General features: G+C 44.9%; 1 protein-coding gene across 1 annotated transcript; it reads left to right on the top strand.

Moving 5' to 3' along the window:
• The first annotated feature begins 5205 nt into the window (after positions 1-5205).
• pecam1b (platelet and endothelial cell adhesion molecule 1b) lies at positions 5206-7684 on the top strand. The gene is given in 6 exon segments (XM_061085561.1): positions 5206-5242; positions 5584-5880; positions 6269-6313; positions 6316-6546; positions 6626-6901; positions 7398-7684. Coding segments are annotated over 6 exon segments (1173 nt in total).
• Positions 7685-23276: the final 15592 nt, after the last annotated feature.

Below are 23276 nucleotides of genomic sequence, written 5' to 3' on the forward strand. Positions count from 1 at the left end.
AGTGAGACAATGTGTCAATCGAATTTATTTTCTACATCTCCAGTTATTAAAACTGTGGATTTCTACGAGCTCCTCCACTGAGGGCTTGATTATCCAGATTCTGCGGCTTATTTAGAGGATCATTTCTTTTAATGTTATCTTCTTCTTATTACTCTGTTCCTTTTTTTCTGGCTTTGTCACGATCCACAGAGTGTTCTTTGGTTTTTAAAATGGCCAAATGAATCACCTCCTGAAATGTTGCAGTAGTTGTCATTATGCTTGCTTTTTTAACAACTGTTTTCACAAGTTTATTCAAATACAGTTGGCAGAACTTAGATGGGGAGAACGCATTGCCATGTGTACTTGGTCAGAACAGGAAGCTTCTACTACAGAAATAATTTCAGTAGCGCCCGTCCTCTAGGTGTTTAACACAACCAAAATACACACTTTTCCACAATCTATTAATATTCTGCCAATATCTATTCCAACCCTCAATACAGGACTGTAATTGTCTTACACTCTTTGTGTTGGTAATATACCGACAATTTACAGGACCCACCCAAACATTTCTTTTCCCAAACTTATTTATCTGACTCCATTTATGATTTCATCATTATTGTGCATGTTCCTAACATCACGTTTTACCCTGAAGAGAGAAAGGGCTGTTTTTGACCTAAACAGATCTTAGTTAGTCAGTTAGTTAGTTAGATTAGTCTGTATACAGTGATAGGGATACCACCACCTACTGCCAAAAGATGTAAGCCTGGTTTTAAAATCAATTCGATTTAGATAAAATTTTCACGATTGGGTCTAACTTGATGACTTGGACCGTAATGCGTAATTGGTGGACGTGGTCCAGCCGTGCCTGACAGACGCAGGAAGGGACGTGTTTATCTTTGCCGCAGTGCACAAAACGAACGCAACAAGGAGCCGTTTCGCTCGGTCCCTGATCTCCCCGCGGCCGCTTCAGGTCCCGAGATCTCAAGTGCTCTTAGCCCTAGTTAGGGCCCGAGCACCTCCTATGGGAGGCCCTATTGTATCTAGAAGGATTTTTTATTTCCCTTTTGGGGCTTTTTCAGGGCCTAGACATGCTCAAATTCTTACCAAAGTTTGCAGGAAATTCCAAGTGCAGCCCCGGCACCACGATTGGTCGACATGTACAAAAATCGGTAGGGCCATGTGTCTTTACATAACAAACAAAAAAGTATCTTGGATAGATATGCTAGACAAAACAGGACGCCCACCATTTTGGCCATTTTAGACATTTTTATTTTGACGAACCCATTTCATTACACGGCGTGACCGTGACGTCGCGTAGAATCTTGATGAAAGAAAGAGGGATTTATTATAACTCCTCTGTGCATTGTTTGATCAGCCTCAAACCTTATTTTCACAGTCCTGCCCTGATCAGATCCATGTGTCAATATTCACTCATCATAACAGCACCACCTGCTCGCGACAGGAAATTACATGTTTTATACTTTGATGGAAACAACACTCACTTCCTGTCAAATTAAGCCAAGCTGATGGGTGATAACCACCACCGCAGGCTGATACTGACTGGCTGAGGTTGAGCACCACCTTAATTTCTGTTCCCTCCCACCAGGTCCAGATTTGACCGCCACAAACGTACACATACAAACAGACGGACACACCACCTTGAATCATCCTATAGTGACCAGGCAGTTGACCTCCAGGAAAGCCAGCAGCAGGAGTGTCAGTGTTCCGCAGACAGGATGCGCCTCCTACTACTGCTCACCTCCTCGCTCCTCTTCAGCTGTAAGACTCCTCACACGTTATCTTCTTCCATGGATTCCTTATTTCTGGATGATTGGTGGGTTTGTCTCTACTCTGGTGCTGTCTTCTCTCTTATCTCAAGCCTTCTATCCGCGGATAGTGGTGGACGCACAGCCATGTAAGTATAATGTGTTCTGTATCAGCCTAGAATGTATGACTGCTCTTTACACAGAGAAACGTTACTCAGTATCTTCCACAGAATTGTAAATGGCTGCGAGAGACTGGATCAAAGAGTTAGTTGTTGTGGAGCTTCTTCAATTAACTTTTCATCGGATTTTAGATACTCTATAATACGCTATCGGCCACTTAAGCAACTCTTAAAAAGCCAAAAGCAGAGATACGGTCAGTGTGGAAACAGGCCTGTTTGTTATCGGAGCTTTCACATCATTGGTCTGTGGTACGGTGGAAAAGTTGTGTCAGGAAGTATCACACGACTCCCTGTCCTCCACAGTGGGCTGGAGATGGAAGGCATGAGACAGGCCAGAGCAGCTGTGTTAAAGGTAAAGATCTTGCTCGAGTTGGAGCAAAACCAGAAGGTTCAGGCTGGAAGTAGAAAAAAAAGCACATAGATTTTGTAGGTGGCTGAATGGACGTGTTTTGTTGTGTTCTTTTCTGCACTTGTTTTCTTACCTCTCATACCACTGATTTCCTTAGAATCCCATTTCAGATTGTTAGATTTAAATGATTTTTAGACATAAACGAAATTGTATTTCTTTTAAAAAGGTGCAAGGATTTCACATGTATAACCTTTCTACAGTAGCTATGATTAAGTGCTGAGGTAAGGTGGTAGGAAGGTTGAAGCTTTCTAGAGCAGATGTGTGAGCAGACTTCCTGATAGAAGACAAACGCAAGGATTAGAAGACACTTTTGATATGATTGAAACCAAACAAATTCAATACATTTTCTGTCCTATCTTGCTGATTATCTTGATGCTGGTGCTGTGGTCGCTCAACAAGGTTGATGCTTTACCGCAGTGACCTGAGTTTGAATCCAGCCTGAGGCCGTGGCTGCAGGTCAAACCCACTTTCAAGCAGTATTCTCCTTCAAAGCAGTAAACTCATCTGAGGGCTTCTCGTTCACCAGTTTATCCATCCTGTAGGAAAGTGGTCGCCGTGAGTCAAACAAAGTTTCATTATTTCACTGTTATTTAAATGGAACTTCCGCAAAGTATACAGGCAAAGCTTCTCTGTAGGGGACAGAAAATGTTTTCTTAACAGTTCTCAAGCTGAAAAGTTAAAGAAGAACAAGTTTAATCTTAAAAATTCAATCACGTTTCATCAGCCTATAAAAAGATAATTTTAGCTAGTGCAGTGTAGTGCTGGTGTAGTGCAGTGAAACTGTAAAAGTGACCTGCAGTAATTAAGCTGCACTAAGTAAAGACTTGCTCAGTGGACTCAGTCTACAGAACGGCTGCTGCCACCTCTTTATTCAAAGTTCAGAGAAGCTCAACTCAGTACACGGAACCCTGAACTGGAAAATCAGTGGTCGTTATCATGGATGCACTGTTGTTGTAATGGACAATGTCATTGATGTGCTGCTGCAGAGTTCTTCTGATCATCACTTTTTTCAAATTGTATTTAATTGAATGTATCGCTTGTCCAAATTGTACAAAGTTTCACACTAGACTTCCTTTGGCCCTTAACAATCAACATACCAAGTGTAAAGCTGATTTCTGGAATTATTAGATCGATGTCAAATCATTATCTGACAAGAAATATACAGCAGGTCGTCCACTAACCATAAGGTCACAGTTTGATCTTCGTCTCCCCCATTGTCCACGTGTCCTGGGGCAAGACACTGAACCCCTATTTGCCCCTGACGGCTGTGCTGTAAGTGTGTGGGTGATGTGTAATAGAGAAAGTGCTGCACATAGATGCACTGTATGAATGTGTGTGTGAAGCGGTGGATAGCAAAACTGTCCAGTCACTTGCTTTAATCAGTGAAAAAGCATAAAATGGAATCCCCAAAATCCAAACTGTATTTAACTCTGTGACTGGAAAACATCTTGTGGAGAACCTGTAGCAAAACTCTGCCCTGCTCCCTGACTCCTGTCATCAGCAGCCCTGCCAGGTCGGGCTGAGTGATGCTGCATGTGGGCTGGACTCAGCAGCCCCTGGTTCCTGATGGGTCCCTGTGTTGCTCGTTTCTCTAACAAAGTGCTTTTCGTGCCTTTTTTTCCTCGTTCTACAGGTTTGTTTACTGCCCCACAGACGCCCACTCTGAGTCACAAAGGCAGCCTGTCGTCTCTAAAACTCCACCATATGGGTGAATTAGTGGGGGGGCTTAGTATACGTGTGCAGATGCTTTCTGTCTCAGTTACACTTTGGAAAACTAAACTGTTGTCACTTTTCAAAGTTTCTGAGAAGCTTCTTGCTCACTGCTGAAGAGTTGTTGCTCCTTTGGACGGTCGCTTCTACATTCATGAACATGAGCAGATATTTCCCCTCTGACTTACTCATTAGATTTCACCTGTCGGTGCATGTGACACACTAACTGGATGGATTCAGGTCACGTGTGGTTATGTGAATGACGCAGTTTGGCTGCTGTGATCATGACAACGAGGCTAAAATAACATCATGAAATAAAACCACGATTAATAACCATGATTAGATTAAAATAGTTCTGTCAGGAAAATAAATTGGGCATCTCATGAGGCTGGATCCAGAAAAACATGTTAGTGATATCAAATTTCAGCAACTGTTGTCTAAAGAAACGACAGAGTCAGGTGCGCCTCATGTTACTGACAGCTGAACAGGTTACTTCTTACCTGAAAGATCAGTGATGTCCTTGGCCCTTTGATTTCAAGACCCTTTGTGAGGTTGGGTCTTCTTATCTACTGTGATAGGCTATAGAGGGCTTTAAAGGTGAGCAGTGGAATAATGTATTATTTGCTGGACCAGAAGCCAGTGATTCTGAATGAGGAGTGGCGAGATGTGGTCTGTTGTGGCAGCAACATAACTGTGAAGCTAGAGCCAGGACTCATTTACGTTAGCTTAGCATGAAGACTGAACACAGTGGGAAACCGACCGACTCCGACCGAAGATTAATAGATCTCTAAAATTAACTTATGAACAAAGAATATGTCTCCTTTATTAAATCCTGTTGCTGGCTTCATCTTCTCACCTAATCCTCAGCAACACAGCCATAAACTCATATTCCAAAATGTGCATGCATTCACACAAGTTTATTTTAATGAGATAATATGTTTGGAATCAAATTTTAACCAATCATAGATGATATTACCTTATTTTCAATTATTTGACCATGCAAAGATAAATATTTCATCCCACTAGTCTTGAAAAGTCCACGTGAAGTGAGGCACCGTCTCTATAAGAAGTTACATGTATCCCGTCCTGTCAATATAACTCACAATAACACCCCGTCTTAGGTATTCAAACCAGGAGGACAGTGGAACAACATAAGGGCAGCATGGTGGTGTTTAGCACTGTCGCCTCACAGAAAAAAGGTTCGTAGTTCGAATCCAAGTCTTTCTACGCTGGGTACTTCCTCTGGGTACTGTACTACATGCAGACAGGTGTGAGGGTAATTGAAGTTCACTGGAGGTGTGAATGACTTTTCCCACCTATGGGTCCAATGTCTGCTGGGATTAGCTCCAGCTCTACCACAGCCCTCAAAGAATAACCAGTATAAATGGATGGATAGAGGATTTATTTTCAATTTTGATCAAATATGAGCTCACAATGAAGCAAAGTCATTAAAAAAGGTTACAAAGGTCAAATACAAATACTTTTCCACTATAGATTACTTTGTACATTAACTCTATCCTTTTTTTAAATCCCGCCACAGCATTCTATATAAGAAGCATCTTCCTGTTCATTGAGCCCAATACTAGTGTGACTCGGGACACCAATGTGACTGTGAGATGTAAGGCCACCGTCGGAAGCTTGAGAAGGGAGGTGCTGAGTCGTGAGTACACGATATACAAGGACAGCAAAAAGGTGTACACCAAGACCTCAAGCACATCAGAGAATCTGCTGTACCAGCTGCCCGGGGCCTGACTCTCCAACACCGTCAGATATAAGTGCAAGATCAATATCGAGGGCAGAGAGAAGACAAGTGAAGCTACACAACTCACCGTGACAGGTTGGTTTGTGTCAGAGGCTTCTCTCTGTGTCCCTTTTTAAATGTGTTTTAATCTGTTGTGACTGGAGAAGCTCAGGTGAGTTTGAATGAGTCGAATGAAGTTACTATGTAACTACTGGGAGAAATTTAAAAAAGTCACACAGGACACTAAATTTGGATGGAAGCTGTCGGGATGAACAACAGAGCTCGTATGCTTTTAAAAAATGTGCATTGTTTAGCCATGATAATGTACCTTATACAGTCAGGATTCATCTTTGGCATATTCAATAAGTTATTTTTAACAAGAGAGAGGAGAGGATGTTGGAGCTGTCAGACGATCTTAAACATTTTCAGAAGATGCTACAGTTTTATGGAATCTGAGTATATGTCTTAAATGTTGGTTTTCCAGGCATGAAACCAGTTGTCCACCTTAACAAAGAGGTTGTCAGTGAAGAGGGGAGGTAACAGCCACATGCACAGCGCCCGGGGAGACAGGCTCCATTTACTTCTGCTTCTATGAGGACTCCACAGAGATCCTGGACGGTGTGGTCCACTCCAACCAGCTAGAAGCCAAGTTAACTCTCAGCAGCATTGGCATCCACAATCTTAGCTGTGCCTATGCTGTCCCAATAATGCCACTCTACTTCAAGTCTGAAGAGAGCAACATTATCACTGTTTCAGTCAAAGGCAAGTAGAGTTTTAAAATGTCTACTTTTTTAAGCTTTGTGCCCATCTGAAGTTTCCGTCTCTGATTTTGTCTCCTCAGAGTTCCCCATCACTCCAGTCCTGGAGATTTTGCCTCAGTCCAAGGTTTATGAAGGAGATCAACTCAGCATCTCGTGCACCTTCAGAACACTTCTCAACATCTCTGTGAGCAGCCCTCCCTAACTGGACCTGGTCCACGGGACAAAGATTCTCAGCAGGGGAGAAACCAAGATCAACCACAGCATGGTCGCTCTGGCAGAGGACCCTGGGGATTTTGAGTGCAGAATGGAGATAGGACATGTGACCAAAGGCACCACAGAGATGGTTCCAGTGACTGGTGAGTGGGCAGAGGAAACAAATGTCCATGTACATGATCACATTGTACATATAGTAACTGTAAAGGTCATCAGACAAGTCAGAAATCACATTCTACTCATTTTAGGTTATAATATTTCTATAAACTTTCAACAGGGAACAAACTATTGAATGAACAGCTATCAGTGGGAAATATATACTATGTACTCTCTTACTATAAGTTGTCTGAGAGGACTGTTACAACATGTCTGTCTGCTAAATAATAAACAAGAGCCAGGACATGGTTAGGTTTAGGTCCCCAGTTTTGTATATCTAAATGTAGCCAAGAGAAAAAAGAAGGATGGTCTTGGTTGAGTGTGAAACTGTTTATCAGTTTTTTACTCAATTTAAGTTAATTAATTTTTATTTATTTATTTTCGTCTTTTCTGATAATTTTAACAACACTTTGTATTGAGGTTCTACATTTGCACTATTAGGTGATGTCAGTGCCGATGTTTTTTTTTAAAATCTGTCCACAGAGCTGTTTTCGGCGCCCACTCTCACCATGTCTTCTGCCGAAGTCTTTCAAAAGGATTATATGACACTAACCTGCAGAAGTGAGAACTACGCCTCTGAAAGAATCACCAGGGAAGATCTGACTTACACTCTTGAGCCGCCTGACAGCCCACTGACCCCCAAGACGCCCGGGGTCTTCTCTGGCAAGGCCCTGCAACATGATTTTGACTATACCTGTGTAGCTCAAGCCAAGGGCATCATGAAACACAGTAACACCCTGACTGTATCTCCAAAAGGTGAGCTAACATGACTCGTAAAGGTTTCTTAAAGCTAATGTCTTGATTTCTTAAAAGGTAAACTTACTTGATATTCACCTCATTACATTAATTTGTCATAAATTATACACATTTGCCTGAATGCACTTGTGCCACAATTGAATAAACTTCAAACACAAAGCAAATCTGAATTTGATGCCACCAGATTTGTGAAGGCTCAATATATCATTGTCATGTTGTGTGACACATCTGACACAATGTACACCTAGTCCTAGTCTGGTACACAAAGCCATTTAAAATGAGCGTGGAACATATGCGCCACTATGTTGTGGTAGACCATCAGTGGGCCAGCTGGCCAATCAGAGCACAGTGGATTGTTTAGGAGGGGGGGCTTAAAGAGACAGGAGCTAAAACCAAGACAGAGGCTGAAAGGAAGAGCTGCAGCAGTGGACAGGATGAGAACAGTGATGCTTTTCTGAACATTAGAGCATGTACATCTTTTCAAGTAATAACCCTCATTCATATCATGAATCTGACTATGAGCATAACATGTCTTCTTCAAAGAACTGATGTGTAGATATAGAGACAACACCCCTCCACTTCCAAACTTAAAGTTAACATTTCAAGAGGCTGACCGTTATTATTAGGGCCCGAGCACTGACATCAAAGGTCAGGTGAGTCCCTGTTGATATTGCTCTGATTATTATTATTCGGGCAAATTAATTGGCTTTTTGATGGCTTTAACATGCTCAAATTCTTACCAAAATTTGCAGAAAGTTAGAAAGTGGTGAAAATTTACATATTCTGGAGGAATTTTCAATGGGCGTCACAAAATGGCTGAACAGTGCCCCCCGAGACCCCCAGAACGTGTTCACATTGACCGATCTTCACAAAAATCAGTACACTTGTGTATCAAACTGTGTATAAAAAAGTATTGGGTTCAATGAGAAAAATGCAACAGGAAGCCTTCTATTTTGCATTTAGTGGCCATTTTGGCCATTTTCCACATTTTTACTTTGAGATAATTTTCCCAGGGCTTTCATCAGATCAACTTCAAATTGAAATGAGTGTCATCACAACAAGATGGAGATAAAAACGTATTAAAATATCGATTTTTCGTTACACGGTGTGACCGTGGCGTGGCGTCAAAGTTTACATGCCATTAAAACACGATGTTCTGGCCAATAAAACACTCTCTCAGAATTGGAACATTTCCTCAAACCGTGTAAACTTTGAGGTACGGCGAAGGTTCATCCTTCGCCAAAGGAGACGATGTTGTCATAACTCCACTTTGCATTGTCCTATCACCACCAAACTTCTGTCTCATGATCAGAGTCCAAGTTTGAACAGCTCTATGTGTCAATATTTCCTCAGTCATTATTTAATTTTTTCAGGCAAAACGCATGTAACGCTTCAAATGCATGTGCTCGGGCCCGCCCAGTGCTGCTTTGCAGCCCTAGAAATTTTAGAAATTGTATTTTTAGTTTTTATTATTATTATTTTAGTATTAATTTATAATTTATTGTTGTCATTGCAGATAATTTCCTGAATATTGGTGAGTTTCTGAGCTCAATATTAGTATTGATATTTGTTTGAGTTGGCAACAGAGCATATTGGAGAACACAAATATTTTTCTACTATAAATATATAAAAAAACTAAAAAGTAGGGCTACGTTGTAGCACTAACGGCCCTGAGCACACGGGCGGTATCAAGTCTGTTGCGGTCGGGGAAGACAGAGCGTTCGATGACCAAGCGCTCGTCTCCGCGTTGCATGCGTTTGCGCACTGCGGCAAGGATAAACGCTTCACTTCCTGTAGTCAGTAGGTGGCGCTGTGATTTTAAGTCATGGTGTTTTTGCAGATGTCTTCAGGTCGCGACTCTTGTCTTACATGCCTAGTTTGGAATAGAATGAACCAAATATCCGAAGTTACAGCGATTTTGTGTGTCATGGCGAGTTGATAAACTTTGATGCCACGCCATTAATATGGCATTTGACCAAAAGTCACAGTAATCTTATATCTCCGTTATCAATGTCTTGAGACCCATTTGATACTGTTTGACATGGTTTCGCAAAGTGGATGAGGAGGAATACTTCCAAGTGTAAGACGTACCAAAAACAAGACATTTCCTGCTGCCACCAGGGGGAGCTGTTATTTTAAGTCACGCTTTCTGTATTGATGTTTTCAGGTCGCGACTCTTGTCTTATGTGTCTAGTTTGGACTCGATTGGACCGTGTATGTCCGAGATACAGAAGCTCGTGTTTTGATGGCGTTTTAACCAAACTTTGACGCCAGACCACGGTCACATGCTCTGACGAAAAGCTGATCTTTTGATAACTGTAGTACTTCATCTTGTTGTGATGACACTCGTTTAAATTTTAAGTTGATCCGATGAAAGCTCTACGACAAGTACATCAAAGTAAAAATATGGAAAATCCAAAATGGCGGGCCCTCATTACTCATCTCACCTCACAAAAACAGTTCTTTCATCCATTAAAAAAATTCCACTAATTTAAGCTGGTCTCGTAGATGTCGGTGTTTAATTGGGCGGGTGTTGGTGCTGTGTGAAATTTTAATAACACAGAGCCACCCAGTCTGTCTTGCCCGACGGATCAGCCCACTAAGCTCATCCAAAACCAGTGAAAAATGGGGATTGGGGCTGACAAAGGTTGGAGAATCTATTTCTGGGGCAGCTGCTTTAGTATGCAATGTATGTCACTGGAGGGAGAGTTTTGGGACAAAAACACAAAGGAGAGTCAGAATGTTCTCAAGATGTAAAGTCAGACAGGGGGTTGGAAGAAGCAGATAAGTAAACTGGCAGATGTCAGATCATATCAAATAAAAATGTTGGAAAAAGGTGGAGACTGTTGTGATGGTAGTGTTTGTTAAAGGCTGGTGGGAAGGACACACCCAACACAAACCCAGATTCCGATTATCCATGTTGGAGTTTGTTCAGCAGTCAGTAGTTAAGTCCTGAACCAACTCCTGTTAATCATGTTTACTCCTCTTCATTTACCTTCTTCTCATTCCTTCACCTGCAGTTGTTAAGGATTATGGATCCTTTTTTATTCCTCTGATAATCTTCTTAATTTGTGCCCTTTCTTGTGACTGCATAGGTAAAGTAGGACAGCCCTGTCTTCTTTGTTTTAGGGAGGCAGACGCCATGTCCTGCTCTTAATTCCCCTACTCTCCCTGGTGCCTTGTTAACATCAGGTCTCTGAAAGCTTGCTAAATCCAGGACCAGAGACTTGGCGAGGAGACAGACGTACTTTTTCATGTTTCGTAAAAAAGTGAGACATGAATCCTCAAGGTGGACTCGTTTCTTTTATCTGAAACTTTTATTGGAAACTAGGCAACTGGTCATGTGTCAAATCGGGATGTGTTTCTGTGTAAAGCTTTAGGCTCTGCTTGGATTATTTCAGATGTAACATAAGAAGAAATAAAACAAAATATTTCTCCTGATCTCATGTTGAGATTGGGCCTCATGTTTTTCAGTATGCGGCAGGTATGAGGGTTGTAGAGTGGGAGTATTGGTCAGTTTCTATTCACGGTTTTAGACCAAGCGCAGATCAGATACATTTATAAAGTAGAACTGAGGTTTCCATTAGAATAGACCTTAAATATGTTTGTGTTTAAGGATTTGTTGAATACAGATGTGCACAGTGATCTCAGATGTTAAATTGTAGGGCTTCGAAAGATTAACTTTCTTATCCATATTTTTAAAAAGTGTTGATTCTGAAAAGTTGCCTGAAGAGTTTTAATATCCAACTGTTAGGGGTCTCCCTTGTTATGAATTATGTCAAAGGATTTGAGAATTTAATGTTAGTCCCCTGTCCACAAGTATCAGGTCAACAAGTGCTAATATGTTGGATATGGCTCCTTTCAACACGGTCTGTCAACCAGTCAGGTCAAAGCATTTTACCTCCCTTTACCTGAATACCAGGCCTCTGCCTCCAAAGGTTAGACAAATGCCACAGCAGAGTACTCCCATAGTTTACGTCATCTTCTATTAGAGACTGGTGTTTGCTGGGTAAGTCCCTGGTAATCCTGGAGAGGGTTTATTACCCAACTCCTGGAGGACCTTTCCAAAGCAAACAGGATGAATGAAGAGAGGGGGAAATGCTGAGGGAGAGAAGAACCAGGAAGGTCGACTTTAATGAGCTGCAGTGTGTGGGAGAGCCAGTCCATTTCAGTAGATAATGGTACAGAATAAAAATCAAGAGGAAGGTGGCTTCTCCAGAGAGAAATGGTTGAATCAAAGATATTTATGGTTTATTTATAAATCGTAAATTAAGGATTGCCTCATCATACTCACTACGTTTACATGATGGCATAAACCCGATTTCGGCTGAAGCCCGGTTTCTCTATCCATGGGGGGTTAACTGCTCTATCTCAGGGTACATGGCACTGAGAAATCCGACTCTTGTCCGAAAGCATTTCATACCCCGCTACGATAGGTGGCGCTGTTTTCATTACAGCTAGTGGTGACTACCAACAAAAAACAACAACAGCCTTCAACTCAGCATGCGAGAAAGATGACGAACGGAGAGCAATGTGAAGCTACGTCCCTCTACATGATGTTGTGCATGTTTACTCTAGGAGAACTGCGAATGCGAACGGCGCATTTGATTGGAATGGTCCGGGTCATGGCCAGGGGGGGGGGGGCGGGGGGGGGCAGGATCTCAAGCATGCGCAAAGACGTCATCTCCAGTTGTTGTCTAGCTTCCAGAGTTACATGCGCGCGTTGTCCGATATACAGCCAAATCCGATCTACTTATCTGGGGGTGGTTATCCGACTTCAGTCGGACACAAGAAATCTAGATTTGTGGAGTTACATGACATGGATCTTCGATTGAAACCGGACAACGCCAGAAATCGGGTTCCAATCGGACACATGTATCCGCAGTGACTGTTACAGGCTCAGCATGATCTACCATAACTGTTATAAGCTCAGTGTTAAGGGCCAGGTTTTGGACACAGAGGCAGAGGCTGAGACAGGAGTAAAGTCAACTGAGGTTTATTGGAAATGTCCAATAACGTAAGCAGGCAGGTAGATAGGCAGGTAAGCAGGCAGGTAGGCAAGCAGAACTCTGGAGCTGGAGTCGGGGCAATAATCCAGCTGCTGGTCCTGAGCAGGAAGACAGGCAAGGTTAGGACACGGAACTAACTTTTCAGAATCTTCATAGTACGATAAGCGGAATCTGGAACTGACATAAACTGAGTCTATAGTCCGGCGCAGACTAAGAGCAGTAGTGGAGCTTTTAAAGGCAGCTGGTCAATCAAGGCCCCAACTCCAGCACACCAGGTTCTCATCAGTAATCAGCCACGCCACCTACACACCAAGAGAGAGAGAGAGGGAAAGAGAGGGCCTAGTAGGCAGGTGTTGCAGAGGGCATGACAGTACCTCCCCCTCTACTGGCGCCCTCAGGAAGTGGTCGGGGTGATCCCGGCGAAAGTCAGTGATGAGGGAGGGGTCAAAGATGTTCCGCCAGGGGACCCAACAGCGTTCCTCTGGACCATAACCCACCCAGTCCACCAAGTAGCGAAAGCCAGCCCCATGCTCCGCATGTCCAGGATGCGACGCACCGTGTAAACAGGACCACCGTCCACCATCCGGAGGGGAAGGGGGGCAGCATCAGGGGGAGATAGGGGACTACTGAACAGGTTTCAACTGTGACACATGAAGGGTGGGGTGAATCCTACGAAAGGAGGCAGGGAGCTTCAGCCGGACAGCACAGGGTTCACAACAGCCTCTACCACAAATGGACCAACATACCGAGGGGCAAGCTTCCTAGAGTCCACTTGAAGAGGAAGATCCCTGGAGAGGAGCCATACTCTGTCCCCTGGATCATAAGCGGGCGCCGGGGTGCGGCGAAGGTTGGCCTGGACCTGAGTCCTGGAGGAAGCACGGAGCAGGGCAGCATGAGCGCGCCTCCAAGTGCTATGGCAGCAACGCATTTTGTCCTGGACCGAAGGGACTTGATCTCGTCCTCCTGATCTGGAAACAGTGGGGGTTCATAGCCCAGAGAACAGAGGAAGGTAGACATACCGGAGGAGGCGTTAGGGAGTGTGTTGTGGGTGTAGTCCAACCAGGGCAGCCGAGCACTCCAGGACGATGGCTTCGCAGCGGAGACGCAGCGGAGTGCCGCCTCCATCTCCTGATTGGCCCGCTCAGTCTGGCCGTTGGATTGGGGGTGATATCCAGACGTCGGGCTGGTGGTCGCTCCACGGGCTGTGCAGAAAGCCTTCCACACTTGAGATGTAAATTGCGGCCCTCTGTCAGAGACGATGTCTGACGGCAGCGTGTGGATGCGGAATACCAATAGGTCAGCAGTCTCCCGAGCAGAGGGTAGTTTGGGCAGGGCAATGAAATGGGCAGCCTTGGAGAAACGGTCAATTACAGTGAGGACCACAGTATTACCTCCAGACAGGGGAAGACCGGTTACGCGTCTTCCCCTCTTCAAGCGTCGCTTGAGGAACGAGATGGTACGGTGGATCCCCGGATGACAGGTAAGGCGGGAGGAGTTTGCCCACTGCAGGACCTGAGAGCGGACAGAGTCTGGGACAAAGAGACAGTTAGGAGGTCCAGTACCTGGATCGGGCTGGGTGGTCTGAGCCTGACGGACCGTGGCTTCGACCTCCCAGGTGAGGGCAGCAATGATGCAGGACGGAGGGACGATGGTCTCTGGTTCAGAGTGGAGCTCCTCCAACGTGAACTGGCGGGACAGGGCGTCCGGTTTTACATTCCTGGACCCTGGACGATAAGTCAATGTGAAATTGAATCGACCCAGGAACAGGGCCCACCTTGCCTGACGAGAGTTAAGACGCTTGGCTGTCTGGATATAGGAAAGGTTCCTGTGGTCTGTCCAAACAATGAAGGGGTGCTCCGCACCCTCGAGCCAGTGTCGCCATTACTCTAATGCCAACACCACAGCTAGTAGCTCTCGATTGCTAACATCAAAGTTCCTCTCCGGGGGATCAAGCTTGTGGGAGAAGAAAGCAAAAGGATGTATCTTGTTATCTAGGGGAGAGCGTTGAGATAGTATAGCACCTACCCCAGTTTCAGACGCATCCGTTTCCACGACAAACTGAAGTGATCGGTCAGGGTAGACAAGGATGGGAGAGGAGATGAACAGGCACTTGAGGTTGGAGAAGGCCGCCTCGGCCTCAGGAGTCCAGCGGAATGGAACTGAGGAGGAGGTGAGCGCTGTCAGAGGAGCTGCTATGGTGCTGTAGTTCCTCACAAACCTCCTATAGAAATTGGCTTGCGATTGGTAGGAGTGGGCCAGTCCGCGACAGCAGAGACTTTGGCAGGATCCATCAGGAGCTCCCCCTGAGAGATGACGAAACCAAGAAAGGAAGAAGTGGTGGCATAAAACTCACATTTCTCGGTCTTGACAAACAGTTTGTTCTCCAGGAGTCGCTGCAGCACTGTGCGAACATGCTCCTGATGATCCTGAAGAGAGCGGGAGTAGATAAGAATATCATCCAAGTATACAAAAACAAACGACCTAGCATGTCACGTAGCACATCATTCACTAGAGCTTGGAAGACTGCTGGGGCATTTGAGAGACCAAAAGCCATAACTAGGTATTCGTAATTACCTAACGGGGTATTGAAAGCAGTTTTCCATTCATCCCCCTTCCTGATGCGCACCAGATGGTAGGCATTGCGCAGGTCCAGGGTGGTGAAGATGGAGGCTCCTTGAAGAGGGACAAAGAGAGAGTCAATGAGAGGCAGAGGATACTTGTTTTTGACTGTGATGTTGTTGAGCCCTCTATAGTCAATACAAGGTCTTAAGGTGCCGTCCTTCTTCCCGACAAAGAAAAATCCAGCACCCACTGGAGAGGATGATGGACGGATGATCCCAGCCGTCAGGGACTCCTGGATGTACTTCTCCATGACCAGCTGCTCTGGGCGATTGAGGTTGTACAGTCGGCTGCTGGGATGAGGGGCCCCAGGCAGAAGCTCAATGGCACAGTCATACGGCCGATGTGGAGGAAGAGAGAGAGCCTGCTCCTTGCTGAAGATTGCGGCGAGGTCATGGTAAACTTGAGGAACCGAGGACAGGTCCGGGGGCACCGCTACAGGCGGTGGCGTAGATGTGGGACTTTGGGCAGAACGGAGACAGTGAGATTGGCAATATGGACTCCAGGAACGGATCTTTCCTGTAGTCAAATCAAAATATGGGTTGTGGAGTTTCAGCCAGGGAAATCCCAGGAGATGGGGAACGTGCGGAGAGTCAATAACATGAAAACGGATCTTCTCCTGGTGATTTCCAGATAGATGTAAGGGTATGGGGACGGTTCTACGGTCAATCCTGGCCAGTAGCATACCATTTTCCATGCCTTGGTATCCAGTGGAACATCGAGGAGCTCCGTTTCGATGCCCAACTGCTGACAAACCCTACTATCAATGAAACTCTCATCAGCCCCTGAATCAATTAGAGCCGTGAATGGGAATTCCCTCCCTCGCTACAAGAGGGAGGCATCGAGCTGCAGACGGTCTGGGGGAGAGGGACTAACAACACAACTCAACAGTATCTCTCCCACTACTGCCGAGCCGGACCTTTTACCAGGCGGATGGGGCAGTTAGCAAGGAAATGACCAGCTCGGCCACAGTACAGGCAGGACTGGGTCTTCATTCTGCGGTTCTTCTCTCCAGAAGAGTTCTGGTTCGGAAATCTCCGGCATTTCTCAGCGGGACCCAAGGGAAGACAGCTGTTCAGAGTAATCCGGGGAACTAGCGAAGTTAGCACGCCACAGGAGGAGTTGGTCGCCGGTCTTAATGGCGAGTTAAACTCTCCGCGGAGTGCAATCTCCCTCCCAATGTCCCGGTTTAAGCCATTCTGGAACGCCGTGATCAGTGCAGCCTCGTTCCAGCTGGAAGTGAATCACAAACTCCCGGACGGTCAGTCGTCCCTGATGGATCCTCGAAAGCAGCTGCCCGGCTTGCTGGCCCCGTATCGGGTGATTGAACATCCGCTTGAGCTCTTTAGAGAAGGCCTCGGCAGACACGGCCAGCGGGGAGTGTTGCTCGAAGAGTGCATTATAAAAGCTGAGCGGATGGCCCTCGAGTAAATGAACAAGGAAAGCGATCTTAGCATTATCATTAGCATATCTAATGGGCTGTGCATTAAAGGCTAACTGGCATTGGGTGAGAAACTGGCGACAGGTGTTTGGATCACCGGAGTACTTAGCTGGTGGAGGAATCCGGGGTTCGAGGGCAGCAGAGGCAGGTTGTGACAGGCAGGTAAGCAGGCAGGCAGGCAGGCAGGCAGGCAGGCAGGCAGGCAGGCAGGCAGGCAGGCAGGCAGGCAGGCAGGCAGGCAGGACTCTGGAGCTGGAGTCGGGGCAATAATCCAGGTGCTGGTCCTGAGCAGGAAGACAGGCAATGTTAGGACACGGAACTAACAGGACTTTTCAGAATCTTCATAGTACGATTAGCGGAAGCTGGAACTGACATAAACTGAGTCTATAGTCCGGCGCAAACTGAGAGCAGTAGTGGAGCTTCTAAAGGCAGCTGGTCAATCAAGGCCCCAACTCCAGCACACCAGGTTCTCATCAGTAATCAGCCACGCCACCTACACACCAAGAGAGAGAGAGAGAGGGAAAGAGAGAGCCTAGTAGGCAGGTGAGGCAGAGGGCATGACACCCAGCTGTTAGTTAAAACATTCTAACTATATCATTATCATTATTTGGGAGAATATTTGATCCAAAGCAAAGAGGCCGAGAGACAATGCTTAAAGAGAAACAACATTAAAGCTATGTGTTATTCCTCCTCTGTAAGGTGGTTAGATTTACAGCTGAGGAATCATTTCCCACACTGCTTTGCTCCTCCTCTTCTTTCTCTTGTCTCTGTTCTCAGTGTCTGTATTGATTTCTGTGTGGGTAACTAAGACCCGCTCAGGCCCACATATGTTTCCTCTCGCTGAATTTTCTCCCTGTTTTGAGCATTGACCACAACACAGACAAAACAGTTTTAGTTTTTTCAGGTTTAAGCTCATGGATCTGAGAGCTCTGACCCCCTGAACGCTCAGTAAACTTTTTTGATAGGAGTCAGGTTTTGGTCGCCTGAAGTGGAGAACAAAAGTGGAGTTAACAAGGCAATGAAGTGAGACTAGGGCAGTGGTTCTCAGGTTTGTGGTGGGCGAGAACAGGAGACAAATAAAGAGAGATAACACTGTACATCAGGCTTTGAGTCCACCTCTTCTGTCTGAGCTGTTCTCAGCTTCTCAGCTACCCCAACAGAGAGAGATAGAATTAGAACCTGGAAAGCAAAACATACTCTCTAATTATTACACACACACAGACGGCCTCATAATATCAATCTGCTCTTGTGCGAGCACACCTGGCTTTTAAAAGGAATGGGAGATGTTGCTCTGATTGATTGTTTTTGCCTGATATGCCCAAACCACATTCCTGTTAAATAAAGGGACTAAGTGCAAACATTAAAGCGTTTATAGCTCAAGTATATTTGGACACACCCTAATTATGCTTATGCAATGCACTTAAGACTATGTTCTTTGATCATTAGAATAGAGCCCAATGTGATTCCTTAAAGTTTTTTGTTTTTTTTTATCAAATACCCACTGCATATAATGGGTCATATAATATTCCACCACAGCAGAACTTGATACATTTCCCAGCAAATCAGAGTAAACACCAGGAAGGTTTATTGCCATGGTGAAGATGAGGGGGTTGCCGTCTGCTATATCTTCTCTCATACATATTTTATTGTAGCTCCAGTGGATCTCTCATCTTGAACGAATACAAGGAGAATGGTGAATAAACAGGAAAAGATAACTTAATCTAAAGCTTAAGAAGGTTGGGTGTCATGTGCGATGCGTAGTTAAGAAGAATTACATTCACAAGCTTCAGTGTGTTGGGTATTATTCTGTCCCCCCCCCCCCCTCCCCCTCTCATTGTAACCCAGATCTTTGTCTGTGAGCTGCCGGCTTCAAAGGGAATGCCTTCTCTCTTCTCGCAGCCTCTGAAATGAGCCTGCATCGAGCCAGTCCTGTGAAGTGGTTTTCCCTGTGTGCTACCCCTCCTCACACATAAGCCCACGCTACTGGCGGCGTGATGTGATGCTAGAGGGGGCTAGGTGACGTAACAGATCTGAAGTTGCCAAATTGGGCTTGGGTTTCCCCAACAACCCTGGCCAAGTAAAACCAAGTAGGAAAGATAGTTAAGCTGAAGTATGTTGGAATTTCAAACTTTTTAACTATAGCCTTTGCTGACTGAACTCTAAACAGTAAAGATAGGTTGGGACAGAAGCAGTTTTAGCTATATATTAGGCATTCATACAAATGATTTTAATAATAACCTTTTCCTCTCCTAAGGTTTAATCTACAAGAATTGGGATTGTCATATTGATGTCAGTCTCACAGCTGTCTTGATAGGAGGTCAGACAGAGTGACGTTGTTGACTTAATGTTGTATGTTGCTTTGGGTTCAGTTGCTGCGAATGTTTACACGGTCAGGTTTGTTTTGATATAGCTGAAATATAATATTATTTGCTTCGCTGGACAACAATTTTGCCCCACATTGCATCTGTGGTTCAAGGAGATTTATGAAGTTAACAGGTTGCCAAGCAACTATAATGTCATTGGGAGTGTCTTCTTGTTCTACTTCCGTATTCCAAAAGCCAGGAGGATGGATTACGCCTGCGCACTTCCGAGGAGGAGGAACGAAGATCTACTGTTATAAAATGGACAGATGCCGGATGTTTATCGCGCTCTGATACAACTAGTGTGTGGAGGCCCATTGTTTTGCTGATAACCTGTTCATTGCTTCCTAAATAAATACTTTGATTTGAGCAAACCGAGTTCGGCTCTACTTCTCTTAAAGGATAAAAGAACGTGTTTTCAACAAGTAACAGTAAGGGAAGTCACGACTCATGCAGGGAGCTCAGAAAGACATGAGGAGAGGGAAAGATGCAATTCTGCTAAAAATATTCACAATAATTATTCAAGGCTAGGGAAGAGCGAGGTAATGATGTCCTTGAATGAGAGGGGCCACTTAAAATGAAAACAGTGTTGCAGAATGAATATGTAACACAAGCGGGTGACCGATAGATAACTATCGGTTACCTATCGGTCTTAGGAGGAAGTGACGAAAAAAGAGAGGAGGAAAGGAATGGAGTGAGGCATGTCTCAATACTAGAGAAGAGAAAATTAGGCTGTTTCTGTATCATCTGTGGTGAAAGTGACCACAACCTTACATTTACAAAAGAGCATTTGAAAGATTTGATCCATATAGCATCTCTCAGCTTCCTGTTTTATGTTTGATGAGGTTCTCCAACTGCAGCTGAACGCCCATTTACGCCTAAGTCATAGAATCCTACATCAGTATCACCACAGGGATCTCAAAGACATTACAAGATGTGCGCGGGGTTTATGATCAATACGTCAGTTTATCAATTGGGGGCGATAAATCTGCCCTGACCTCACTTTTAGGGAGCTGTCATGTCCTCACTCTTTATTAGCTGTGTCTCAAATCAGTGGCTGCATCCTTCGCAGGCTGTATTTGAAGACTGATTGGGTCATAGCTGCCTGACTAGACTGTCCCATTTTGAAGGCTCCTATAAATACTGCAGACAAATTCATCATTCCATCCCCAACCTACCCCAGGATTCATTGTGCTTCGTCAAAGGGTTGATGGTGCTGCCAGGCGATGAGATGTCCATTGCTTAAATATCACATTTCAGGTCAACTAAATAGCTAATGGTGCAAATGTTAAAGAGCCAAGGGGTATTACAACTTTTAGGCATGCCTAACATCTATTTTGCTAGGCAACAGCAATAAGGAGGGATTTGTTGGTGATGCTGAAAGCCTCTGTAGAGCAGACCCTCTCTTTTCGGTTCAGCCTTCGCTGTCTACGTGGCCAATGAAGGACGCAGCCCCTGAAATGAGACACAGCTATTGGTTTGCACACAGAAGAAGTAGTCCCAAAGAATCACAAAAGAGAGCTTGAGAGAGAAGTTGAACTCCTGCCTTCTGTCTCCTCTGCATCTATTCGCTGTGAAAGTTGGTTTTCTTTTCCAATTTATGTGTTTCCAACATTAGAAAAAAGTGGGGGGATTTTAGATGCTGCTGAACAATCTGACATGGCTCTTATTTGAAGTGTGCCGATGCCTCCAGGCTGCAGCCAGAGGCCTGTGCCAGGCAGAGTCGGCGTCAGAACCAATCTAATGGGGGGGCATAGGCTCACAGCGGAGGGGCATAAATTCCCATTCAATTGACAGTGACATAAAACGAATTTTCCGCAAACCAACACACAAAACACACTAACCTCCAATCTCAAAACATGAGTGCACGTAAGTCTCTCTCTCTCTCTCTCTCTCTCTCTCTCTCTCTCTCTCTCTCTCTCTCTCTCTCTCTCTCTCTCTCTCTCTCTCTCTCTCTCTCTCTCTCTCTCTCTCTCTCTCTCTCTCTCTCTCTCTCTCTCTCAGCATCGCCAAAACCACAAGTGACAAGCCTACGAATAATTAAGTAGGTAATGTTACAGTACAACTATCACCATTGCATCAATAAATATATGATCACAGTCAATGCAGCCATGTTTCTAATAGCGCCTACACAAACACGCCTGCCCCGATCTCAAAACAAAACGTGCGCACACACAAATTCTCCATTCAATTCAATTCAAAGAAGCTTTATTAGCATGAATGTTTTTTAACACTATTGCCAAAGCTGATTCAACACATACATATTACATAAACATGCAGAAGGACAAAATAAAATGAACAGAGTTGATTAAAAATAAAAGAGAATCAACAAATCAACAAAAGAACATTCCAAAAATAACAACAAACATACAGTTAGTTTGGCATTCTGTGGCCTTACTGGCTGTCCCTCAGGTTCTCTCTCTCTTTCTCTCTCTCTCAGCATTACGTACGTCACGTGGAATCCCAAACACTACACAATTAGGAGAAACCGCCAATTCCCAGGCCTATACAGTATACAAAGAATAACTTCAGTATGAGTACAGCATATTTAGCATATTGTTAAAAAAGCCAAGGCTGGCATACGTAAATGAAACATATGACTTACCATCAGAAGAGTTGAAGGCGGCGAGTGTTGGCACTGAACCTCCTCAAGACAGTGTCTTTCCACTCAGTTGTACATTTTCCCGTAAGGTCTTTTTCAAACGCCAGCTGAACCAACTGGGCCTTTCGTTTGTGCAGCATTGTGCGTCTGTGGTCCGAAAAAACGTTTCGTAGAGTCGAGAATGAGTTCTCGCACATAAACGTCCCTGACCGTCGTTGCTTATGCTTATCGCTGTAACTTCCGCTCTGACTACAGCCGTCAACTCTACCGTGACGCAATTGTAATAATAAATTCAAACACACCAATCAACAATCACACACACACACTTCTTTTAAGATTATTTTTGTTCGAATTCGTTTAATAATAGCCTATAAAGCCTATTTATAAAGGAAAACGTCTGACTTTTACTATAATAGAAATAATTAATTAATACAACACAGGGCATGACTTGGGGGGGCACAGTAAGGCTGTCGGGGGGGCGTGGCCCGCGAATGCCCCCCCATAGCGCCGACACTGGTGCCAGGCATCACTGAGCCAGCAGGCCAAGTGTGGCTGAGATGGCGCTGCTCACTTCATTCCTGCTGTGACTGCCAACATATGAATCTCTGAGTCTTCCTTCCTCGCCTTCTCACCCGAGTGCCATTTGACTCATCAAAGCCAGGACCTGCTGACAGGCTCAGTTACAGTGTCAGAGCTTGCATCTCCCAGTGGCTGACTGGTCACGGAGGACGCAAAATGCAAAACTCCACTTTGTCAGCACAAAGACGAAGGATGTGGAACTTTGATCAAAAACACAAACTTAGCTGATGTGTGTTGCGTGGAACTTTATAAAGTGGCATTAAAAGTCTCCCACAGTCTCTGCAGGAGATGAGCATTTTTGTTCCTGCTGAGGCCTTTGTGGAGGATTCATTAGTAACGCAGCGATGCAGGAACTAATCCTTGATTTAACTTGCCACATGTGGCAGCAAGAGCCTCGGTGTCAGGGCCGGCAGAAATGGCAGGCGTGGACCCAATAGCAACGACACAGAAGCAGACTAGGATTAAGCAAAGTTCTTGGTTTATTACGAAGCAGAGGTCAAGATCCAGGCAGACAGTCCGATGCAAACAGAACCAGTAGGGAGTAGGCAACAGGGGAATCCAGAATACAGAACCGAGGTCAGGAGCCAGGTGGTCAGTCCAAAGGCAAACAATGTCCGACAGGGAGTAGGCGAGAGAGAGGTCCAGAGAACAGGCAGGTAGATCACAAGGAGGTCAGGCAGGCGATGAGTAAGGTAGGTAAACGCTGGAAGGTTAGGTACGAAACACTAACGATCTGGCAGAGGACAAAGGAAACTGGCAGGCAGATATACTGGTGGTAACTAATGAGTCGATTGGAGACAGGTGCGTATGTGGGTGGAGCCGGTGTGGAAGTGCAGAGCAGGAGCGGAGTGGCTGACTATGAAACGACACAGGGATTAGTATATGGAAATCTGACAAGTAGAAACATTAATAGGAAGGTGAATTTGTGACACTCGGAAACCTCCAACAGCTTGTGTGTGCTGTGTATAAGAGGGACCGACACATGCTCAGTGTGTT

This window comes from Limanda limanda, chromosome 2 (assembly GCF_963576545.1).
Source record: "Limanda limanda chromosome 2, fLimLim1.1, whole genome shotgun sequence".
Taxonomy (NCBI): domain Eukaryota; kingdom Metazoa; phylum Chordata; class Actinopteri; order Pleuronectiformes; family Pleuronectidae; genus Limanda; species Limanda limanda.